At 34.7% G+C, this 11047-nt stretch overlaps 2 protein-coding genes across 2 annotated transcripts in view; one reads left to right on the forward strand and one right to left on the reverse strand.

Annotated features, from left to right (window-relative positions):
* Nucleotides 1-1521, forward strand: part of LOC102681618 (voltage-dependent L-type calcium channel subunit beta-2) — a 21230-nt gene extending 19709 nt beyond the window's left edge. The window contains exon 11 of the mRNA XM_031515223.1: nucleotides 1051-1521. The gene's annotated coding sequence lies outside the window, so the exon portion shown is untranslated. The remainder of the gene's footprint in view (nucleotides 1-1050) is intronic.
* A 7200-nt stretch (nucleotides 1522-8721) lies between these two features.
* The window catches only part of LOC102676213, a 15082-nt gene continuing 12756 nt past the window's right edge, over nucleotides 8722-11047 (reverse strand). Inside the window, exons 4-5 of the mRNA XM_031515224.1 lie at nucleotides 10735-10983; nucleotides 8722-10417 (exon numbers count right to left, since the gene is read on the reverse strand). Coding sequence (XP_031371084.1) covers nucleotides 10064-10417; nucleotides 10735-10983 — 603 coding nt within the window. The 3' untranslated portion in view covers nucleotides 8722-10063. The remainder of the gene's footprint in view (nucleotides 10418-10734; nucleotides 10984-11047) is intronic.

Consider the following 11047-nt stretch of genomic DNA (forward strand, 5'->3'; position numbering starts at 1 on the left):
TCTGTTAGTGGGGTTTCTTTCCTGTCTGCTACCCGTTCAGATCGTTCATTTCGTTCGAATCGCTATTTACAATGGTAGTTAGTAAACCCTTCCTTGTTGTTCGTAATTTAAATCCCACGATTTGATCGTAGATATTATATCGCCCTTTCGTTCACGATTTGTATTCAGCGTGCGTTTGTTGCACGTATGTACTTTATTACGCAGAATATTTCTTCTTTATAATCAATTTTGTTATTTACGTTCTTTACGTTTCTCTCGGATAATATCGGATCTCGAGAGTAGTTCTTATTATGTACGTACAATAGATAGATACACCGCCACCTTCGTTAACCGAGATTAAGCGTGTACGCTACCGTAGAGATATCGTATCTTATTTTTACTTTCTTATCGTATCGTAGTGGAGAAAGTTGGTAGAAGAAGTTCGTTCAAGTTTCCATTGTTCTTGCTTTCGTTCCTATTTTGTTGGATTGTTGAGACAATTAGCGATACGCGTGCACGCTTGCCCCACTTGTTTTCTACCAGATCTATCTTTTTTTCCACTGTTGCGATTTGTCGATTTATACACGGAGCTTTCTCTGAAACCGATAATTAACGAATTAGCGTGATTTCTTTTTTTTTTCTTTTTTTTTTTTTTTTTTTTTTNNCGTATCAAATCGTAACAAAGTAACGTGTCTATAGTGGCAGACACACGCACACACACGCATACAAACATGTATACACACACATATGTAGATTCTATTTTCTTAATGGTTTAATCTCGATTAAAAGAAAAGAAACCTTGATTGATTTCGTAATTATATCGTTTCTGTATTATATTATATACTCGTAGACACATCGTAGACACATCCTGTTCTAGAAAGAGATCATTGTCGAGTAAAATGGCTTTATTCCGTTCCCCCTCGTTTTACAGAATTTTCTTTAGATCAGTTTATGCAGAGTTTTGTGAGTTGAGTTGTTGTGTGAAAGAGAGAGAAAGAGAGAGAGAGAGAGAGAATGGTGATGGTGGATGGTGGCCAACGAAAACTTTCACGAGAAAATTTTTTCCAACAGGAATTCCGTAAAACGATGGGCGGGTTGATAATCGAATGTCCTTGTCGATGAAGGTACGCACAGGATAAATCCCCCATTCGCGGAGCCAGCTCAACGAGATGAGTATGTACACAGAGAACAAACCAAAGAAAATTATATACAGAATCAGAGAGAGTGATAAGAGAGGTATTAAGATTATATTACATACGAGTGTGAGGGAAAAAAAAAAAAAAAAGAATGAGAGGAAAAAAGAGCCCTGGGGCCTTAATTTTTTGCGCTGACTCCTCCTGGGCCCCTATACCCACCCCCACGAGAATCATAAGATTTTTTAAGATCGATGATTTATAGGAGAAATGCTCGTGAATCGGCATCGGGTCTTTGTTAAAAAAAAAAAAAAAAAAAAAAAAGAAACGCCACGAGATGTTCGCTCGAAATTAGATAATAGACGATAAATAGACGATTTGGACGATTAACGAGATCGGAAAAGAGAGAAGAAAATCGGAAAAGAGAAACAAGGAATTTTTCGCGTAGAATTATTTCGATTCGGCCGACGGAAACAAAGCGATAGTTGCTTCGATTTAGGGAGAAATGGTGTGAGAGAGAGGATAAAAAGAATATAAAGATCGAGAATCATTCTAGCCGATTACCTTAGGATCGATCGCATGATTAAATTCTTATTATTATATATATATATATATAGAGAGATTTATTATATAGAAATTTCGTGGCGCGTTTGTCGCGAGATTCGAAAAAAATTTCACGATTTCGCGTGATGAGAGAAACAAAGAGAGAAAAAAAAAAGAAAAAGAAAAAGAAAAGAAAATATAAAACGAATCGAATAAAGATGCGTGGCGATGGGTTGGGAATCAGATAATCAATTATCGTACACACGATTGAAAGTTTTCGATTTTCGATGGCGCGTTGATGATCGCCGCGCTAGGTTGACGTGTTTATACGTTTTATTAGAGTCTATTTGGTGAAACGAATACAGGTATGCACACGTTACACATACACATACAGACGTACACATACATATAGGACATACGATACACGGAAACACATTTTGTGTATATAGTATACATATATAAAAATAATGATATATATATAAAAAAAAAATTATATATATATATATATATATTGTATACGTATGTACGCAGTATGAACACTTCCACATTTGTCGTTTGACAAAAATTCCGATCGAGATTAACGAGTGAAAGAAAGAATGAAAAAAAAGAAGAAAAAAAAAGAATGAAAGAGAAAATGAAAGAAATTAGAGTGAAAGAAGTGAAAGAAGTGAAAAAGTGAAGCGAGAAAAATGATACTATATTACCATAGAATCAATAGATATCGTGTAAATATTGTAAGAAGCCTTTAAAAAAAGATGAGTCCTTTCCGTTTCCGATCTTTTCGTGAATGTGACAGTGTCGTCAACTGATGGTTGAAAAAAATATTTGTCGGATTTCATCATTGTTTTTACGGATCTAAGATTCACTTCCGCTCCTCGTGATCAAGCGTGGACGCTTTTGACTACGCACTACGAACTTGCTGCAACTAAAAATACGAAAAATATTTATGATATAATTGATTCGATACACACACACACACATATATATATATATATATATATATACACTTCATACACATACTCATACACGCGTGTACACATAGAAACACAATCAAATTGCACTAGCGCCCTCGTGCAAAAGGATAATATTAGTGAATTGACAAGTTACGAGTTATAGGTTGCGATCTTTTTAAAAAATTTTATAATTTTACGTCGATGTTGAAATGACTCGAAATTTATAAAATTTTCCCGTTGAAATTTCCTCCTATTCAATTAGAGTTCGATTAATTTCGACAACTCTGATCAATTTGTAAATTTTCTCATCGATATAACGTTACCTTAATCGCGCAAGAAGGCCCGATTTTTACTCGAGTGCAATCGTGACAACACCGATCGTGTTCCGATCGTTCGTGTATATTGGATTTTTTTTAGAGGCACGCATCAACGTTGTTTCTTAAGTAGAACGAACGAGTTCTCGAGCACGCCGTTCTCTTTGCAAAAATAGCCTTGCGCACGGCCAATATAATTAAACGTCAAAAGTAAAAAAGATAAAAAAAATAAAAATTAAAAAAAAAGTAAATAAAACACGAAACGTAACGTAATGAATTTTTCTAAAAAATAATTTAGAAAATTTTAGCTACAAACTTATGTATTATTATAGAACTAGAGAATACGAAGCGTTTCTTTCCTAGAAACGATTACGTTCCAATATTTTCAACACACGAAATTTGTGTGACCATTGCTGCGTGAAATTTTAGCCAAATTTATCACAACGATCGTTTTCACACCGTTTCCGTTTCACTCGTATCTCGACCGATCGCTGGCACGTTTCTTTTTTCTTTGAGAAGAGAATCAGAAGAGGGAAGAAAACGATCGGTAACGAAATTTTCGCATTACATTGCTCGTTAAGCGAAAGGTTTCCTCGAAACTCGAGCGTGGAGATCACGATTCCATTACATCTTCCGCTTCCTTTCATCTATCTGATAGCGTCGTTTCATTCGAAAAGTGATTCTTGTCAAACATATCGTTCGTTCGCCGTTGAATTATCGTATCGACAGTTGAAGATCACAGAGATATCTTCGCGATATCGTTCATTAAATTTGAATGGCATCACTAAATGAGATCAAACAAGTATTTTCATATCTTCGTGAAAATTTGATGATAAATTCTGACACCATTTTAAGGATGTGCTTCGATTTCTTATTTTTCGTTTGATAACGTTGTTGAAGGAATTTTATTTCAGAGATAATCGGTGCTTTTGCTCTAATTTTGCTTATCGAAGATCTTTTATAAAGCGAGAAGAGAAGCCGAAGAATCGATATCGAATAATGGAACGAATTTTCCACGTTTTCGAGTTTCGCGAGGAACGATTTTATTCGAGTATTATTGGTTGCTCGAATTTATTAATCGCTGACTAGTAAAATGGTTTTTGTAGCCAGCGTTTATAAATACTAGATGAAATATATATATATATATATTTGCAAACCACTGGTGATGTTTATTCTCGAGGATACTCGTGCTTCTACTTCGGCATAAAAGAGTCTATATTCGAAGTACAAAACGAGCGCGTGCATTTTCGTTTACTCGAGACCGTGTTCGAAAGTGATTTGCAAACGAATGCCGGATAGTGGCTGGAGTTTCTTTCGAACTATGTTTTCTCGTGTCGAATCGAAGCTGTTCGTATCAAAAACACGTTATTAACGCACGTCTGCTCGATTATTTTAACAAAATTATCTGTTCCTGCGATTATAAGTACGAATAGCGTTGCGACGCTTAGGCCAATCGATTTTTAAATCATAGCTATTGTATACTGTATTTTTTCTAGACGTCATCCGACGTAAATTAAATCGATATGAGGATGTGTAACGGTGTCCAGTTGACGCCTATAGCGAAATGGAAATTTTTTATGATATTTTCTAAGAGTCTCGATAGACAAACGGATTATTAAAAACCCACGTCACGCAGATCTGAAAATACGAAATACGACGTCTTACACGAGTCATATATATATATATAAACAATCCACACATCCACGAATCATACGATGATATTTCTTGTCTGACAAAACAATGATCCCCTAGTAGTTACTGATGCGAGTATCCGTCGGTTCGTAATGATTTTTTCGGTTAAGGTTTTTAGGAATATTAGCGGCTTCCAGTCCGATCTTTCTTTTCGATAATATCGTTGGAATACTAGCGTATCTGCAACACGTCCATTAGCGCGTTAAATTAAAAGGCAAAAATGAGAGAGAGAGGAAAAAAAAATTAAATAAATTATAATATGAATCGTAACTTTATAGCTTTCGATCAGACAGCAATTCGGATTTACGTAAAATGAAAAAAAAAATCTCTGTAGTGTTTCTGCGATCTAGGATTAAAAAAAAAAAAAAAAAAAAAAAAAAAAAAAAAAAGAAAGAAAGAAAAACCTCGCACGCGAGAAACTCGTTCGATGCGTATAAAATCGACATTACTTCTGTTCTAGCAACGAAACAAAGAGAAAAAAAAATATATATATCTTCTCTTGAAAGAAAACTTAAAAGAAAAAAAAAATATTAAAAAAAAAAAAAAAATAGACGAAAAAAAGAAAAATTCTAAAGTAAAGAAAAGAAGAAAAAACAAAAAAAAGGAAATTCACTGGAAAATAATACGCGATGACACGCAGGAACGTTGAAAGTCCAATCGGGAACACAATCGAATTATATCTCTTGAAAGACTCAACGAGAATATTATTACGAGTGTTTAATTATCGATGTTTAAGCTGTTTAACGAAGAAACGGAAAGACGAGAGAGGGAAGACTGGAAGCGAGGGCGAGCCTTTCTTCAAGGGTAGTGAGGGTCGAAAGGGCGCAAGTACAATTCGTTCGATGTATAAAGAAAAAAAAAAAAAAAAAAATAGGGCGCGAATTGATCTTTAAAAATTAATTAGAAGTGTGTTGTTGCGTTGGCTTGCACCGTGTGCACGTGAACGTGTTGTTGAAAAAAATAAAAATAAAAAAAAAATAAAAAAAATAAAAAATTCAGGCTGCTTTTTGCCGGCGTCGCGGCGAACGATTTTCGTGCGATCGATCGACGCCTTCCTCGAAGAATGCAACCCCCCCAATTACGAATGGTTGGAAGGTCCAAGAAGAAGACGAAGACGAAGAAGAAGAAGAAGAAGAAGAAGAAATAATAGAAGAATAAAAAACCACGAGAATCGCGAAGCATCAACGAAGAAAGATCAGTGCTTTACGATCCATATTTTCCTCTTAAAATTTATCCTCTTTTTTTCAAAAGATTTTTTTTTTAAGTAAAAGATCTTCCTCTTCGTGGATGCGGACCGTGTCTCGAGACCGTGCTTTTAGAGATATCGCGAAACGCCTGTCCTTGTAAACGAGCCTTAAGGCTTTCGCAATGAAATATTGTTGGTTGCGTGATTTCGAAAGTATATCCGTGTGTACAGTGAGAAAATACGAGAACGGAGTAAGAGAGAAGAAGTTGTGATGCTAAGGATCGCGATGGACGCCATTGTCGGTTCGACTCGATGATCGTGATTTTCTTCTCCGATTATGAATATAATTTGAGAAACACGTTTCCGCGTGAATAGAATGCGAAAAAAGAAAAAGATCGACGCGAGGCTTCTTCTTCTAGCTGCTGCTGCTGCTACTGCTTTCCATATTTGATTTATTCCAGTAGATATAACCTAAAAAAAAAAAAAACATAGTTAGTAAAAAAAGAAAAGAAACGTAAGAGATTTGGTGTTTTCCGTCGATCACGCGTTTTAGAACGTTTTAGAATTAGCTGACGATTTGTTATAGAGACAAGTAGGAATTGCATGTGATCTAAATATTGTTAAAAAAATGAAAAAGAAAAAAAAAAGAAATGCAGCTAAACTTTCGTCGATCAATTTCGAGAATTTCTTTTTATAATTTTTTTCTTTCTTTTTTTTACAACTAACACTTGATGAATAAAAATAAGAAATGGCGTCGATACGATCAAATGGCAATTTCAAAAGCTACTTTTTCTCATACCGTCTCGTATGTGTAATACGATCGTCGATTCGAATCAAATCGGCGTCACACCGAGGACGACGATTGTCCTGTTGTGCAAGTACATCAATTTCTAACGTGTTCAATTTCGACGCTTTCACGCGTGTCTATCCCACGTGGCGTGTACATGTATCCCCAAAAAGGAAAAAAAAAAGAAAAATGGGAAACGTAACGCACCCACGCCCTCAGTCACTTTATTTTCTTTTGCGGCTGGTTCGTTGGATCAAAGGTTTTTCCCTGTGTATATTGTCTATTATTCCCTGGCGCGATTGATTTCGATTGCGGACAAGCGAACGAAGAAAGGAAAGAGATGTAAGAAAGTCGAAAGAGAGAGAAAGAGAGAGAGAGATGAGAGGAGAATTTTATTTCGTTGTTGTCGCGGAGGAATCAGCGTGCGAGTAAAAAGAGGAGGGTGTATTATTATTCAGAAAGATAAATTGATTTTGCTTCGCTGTTTACAAACGAATCGAACGATTCGTCTAATCGTAAGTGTGACGAATGAGATGAGAAAGTGGAGAAAGAGTGTGTATATGCCTGTATGCGTTTGTGTGAACGAAATTTTTGAGAGAAAGAATAAAAGACGGGTGATGCAAAGATGCGAAGAAAAGAGAAGATTACGGTTCAGCGTGCGCGAAAATGCGAGATTGTTCGGAGATGGAATTGAGGCGATTAATTATCGAGATGTTGTAAATTGTTCTATAGCAAAAAATGAAAAAGTGCTACGGCCGTGGCAGCGCGCCCTTCGAGAATTCTTCGACGATTCAAATTCTCCGTCCAGTTCTGACCGGGACGCGAGGGAGCTTCGAAATTATTATTTTGGGAAACAGCGAATCGGGGATCGATGGTTAATTTCATCTTCGACGAAATCTCGAAGTGGCGCGATGCTTTGATCGTTTCGATGTTAATATGTCAATGCTGTGATGTTATCCTTTGAAACTTCAAACGAAAAAGAAAAAAAAAAGGTATATTCCCCATTCCCTATTTGTCCCTAACACTCCTCCAATTCCCTTCGACACGGCTCCCTTGTCCAAATTTTTCCAGAAAGTATCGCGCAAGAAGAATCCTTTCTCCTCGGAAAATGAATATTTCTATTATTGTAACACTCCGCATAGTCCTGAAAAGAAAAAAAGAAAAAAAAATAGCTAGATTCTAATCGTATTTAATGTAAAGTTTATTATTGTTACATCTCAGTGATTCTCTCCTCCTATCAGTGATCTCACGGAGAGAACGACACGGGAGAAGAGAATGCGTGTTCAAGATTATCGAGGAAGATGATTGAGATTTGAGAAGGGAAAACGCAAAGGAGTTACTGTTAAGGATTATCCTGAAAATATATAGCGATCGATAATCGATCAACCCGTTGCACGTTCGTTTCTCTCCGATACGTCACTGGTAACCAAAATTCCTACATTTGTCGCATTTGTAAATAAAATTTTTATCATCACACGATGCAACGTAGTTTCATTTCGTTTTTTAAACAAGATCAGATAAGTGAAATATTTAGATTGAAATTTTACTTATTGATCTTTCTTATCTTGTCATTCTTCGTTAATACATGGATGATTCAAAAATTTAATCAGTCTTCTCCTCTTTTTTTGTCATTCTTCTCTTTCCTCTTCAAATATCAATTCCTTTTCCATCTTTTATTTGTCAATTTTTTTTCTTTCTATTTTCTTTTATCGTTTTCTCTTTTTTCTCTTTTCTTTCAATAGGTACTTATCGTTTATTCGTTGTTTTACACTATAATTTGACATTATTCATTTTGAATGACGAAATTTTAAATTACTTATTATATATTCAACTATTTTCTTTGACACATTTACTTGGATTTGTTCATATTCTATCATCATATTAGTTTATGCTTCATGATTGGTTTTTTCTTAATAATTTGTTAACAAAATCCTTAGTTTTTGCAAAGGTTTGAAATTACTTCAAATATATTCATACTATTCTCATATTTTGGGGATAGATTCTCATTCTATATATTTATTATTATTATTATTATTATTATTATAATATCGTTTTATAAGATCATAAGGAAACATGGAGATTGTAGGTGAATTAAAATATCGATCAAAATTTAGACACGTAAAACGATATTTTCTTAGGTGAATTATAAACGACGATACAAAATGTATATTTACATTCTATTTGTTATTCAAAATAATACAAATTTCATTGTACTCATTACACAAGTTACGCTATTAAGTCCTACTTGCACAATTTCTATACGACTCGTGATAATTTTTAATTTCATATTTGCGATACGTGCAAGTGACAAAAAAGATAACTTCCATTCGTTTTGTCGTACGATTAAACGTATTGTTTTTATTTTTTTATTTCATGACGATTCTTTGGCAATCGGTGCAACATTGACGAAAAGTAATAAGGTAAAAGAGACCTTTTCTATTTACAATGAATTATAAAAAAACAAAAAAAAAAAAAAATAACGCCTCAATAATATGTCTTTAAATGCCAACTCGACGAATACGATAATTTCGCACAGGAACGACGTATACGTAATTAAAATATAGAATTATATCAACATTTACATTTGCGACTGGCTAGTGTTAATTATTAAAATTGTTGTAACACGTCGTTTATTGGATATATTTACACGAATATATTCGAATCCTGTTCGATCGTATTGCACGACGAAATTTACAGCACAGGATTTTTATTAAAAATAATTTAAAATTTCAGGCTCGTTCTCTTAGACACTACACGATTGTTATAAATAAATAATAAAAGTCGCATTCTGCAACGTTCTTGGATAAAATATAATTTTCGAGATATAAATATGAGATGTTAAACTCTCTATTTTATACCATAATTGTATAAATTTTATACAAATTTCCTGTAAAATATTCTCATACAATTCTTCATGGTAAAATTCAAATTCGATTGCTTTCTTAGATAATAAGTCTCTAAAGACTTATATGTTATATTTTTTTTCTCTTAATCAATTTTTAGCATATCTTTCTAACGCAATAAAACATTTACACAATATAAGGATGAATATACTATTTATCTAATATTTCGTACGTCTACCTTTGGTACAATTGTTTCTCGCTATTGACTATAATTGTAAATTCTCTTTGTTCCGTTTTACCGACGCGAAAAGCCGGGACACGAACCGTGTTCCCTCTACCATCATATCGAACTACCATTGATAAATAATCTCAAATCTAAAGAACTCGTGCAATCTTAAATATGCTTCTTTGCAAAGAAGAAATCTTTAATAAATCTTCGCTTCAAAAAATCATTCCAAACTCTTCTTATAACAAAGCTCTTTCACCGTTCAATCAAATCTCAAATACTGTTCAATACGATTTAAAAGCTGCAACAAACTGTCAGCGTATTTCGAACAGCTGCAACTCCGATCCATTTCGCGTCTTATATAATCTTCATAATTCAAATATACATAAAATTGTGAATTAAAATATTTATATGAACAAATAATTTTCATAGTCCGCATACGAGCTCGTCGTAATATGTTTCGACGAGATTGGCGTTGATGGGACACTTTGAGGCAATTGTTGCAACCGTGGGATTTGCAACTGCGGAAGTTGCGTCGCGTGGGGCACCACGATTCTTGCTTGCTGATTCAAAGAGCCTAAAGATAGATGCTGATCGATCTTATGGATATTGTTATTATTGATCGAACTTGTATCTTTGTGCTGATACAACGCCAAATGATTGTTGTTGTCATTCCCTTGGTTGTAATGAGTTTGATGGGTGCCGTGTAGGTTCAATCTTGACATCGCCATGCTGATGCTCGAGTCTGACGCCCACATGCTCTGCAAACAACACGATTGCGTAACAAATTTGACTTTCTATTATATTCTTATGAATAAATGCCGATAGTTGACGCACTGCTTTGAGATGCGCCTGTACTCGTAATTACATTCGGCCATCTTGGAATACATCCAAGATGTGGAATTCTTTTGTGTCGAAGCGTGAGAATGCGCATAATATATACATATATATATATACGTTCGATTGCATAGAAATCGTGTTTTGACCGGTTTTAATTTTTTATTTTACGAGTACATTTAGAAAATTTATTGAACAATTGTGGATTAACAGAATCGTAAGACGAAGATAATTCACTTACTTTTCTCCTATGAGGATTGTAGTCTGGATTGCGTCTTATGCGAAGATGACGATCGGCGCTTGTCCATCGTTGCGTGACTTTAAGGGGTGAATCGTCAGGATGCAACTTCCTTTGATACTCCTCACCTTCGCAGACCTCGTAAAGGGAGAATTGCTCGACGCGTTCTTTAGAACTGTAGCAACTCAATAACATCTGGATCAATTCGTCGACCGTGGTCTGCTCGGACACTAGCAGACTTTTGTATTTCGACTGCGAACAGAATAGAAATATATATATATATATATATATATATAAATAAAAGAGAATAAAGATA

The sequence above is a fragment of the Apis dorsata genome, unplaced genomic scaffold (genome assembly GCF_000469605.1).
Source record: "Apis dorsata unplaced genomic scaffold, Apis dorsata 1.3 scaffold_58, whole genome shotgun sequence".
NCBI lineage: Eukaryota > Metazoa > Arthropoda > Insecta > Hymenoptera > Apidae > Apis > Apis dorsata.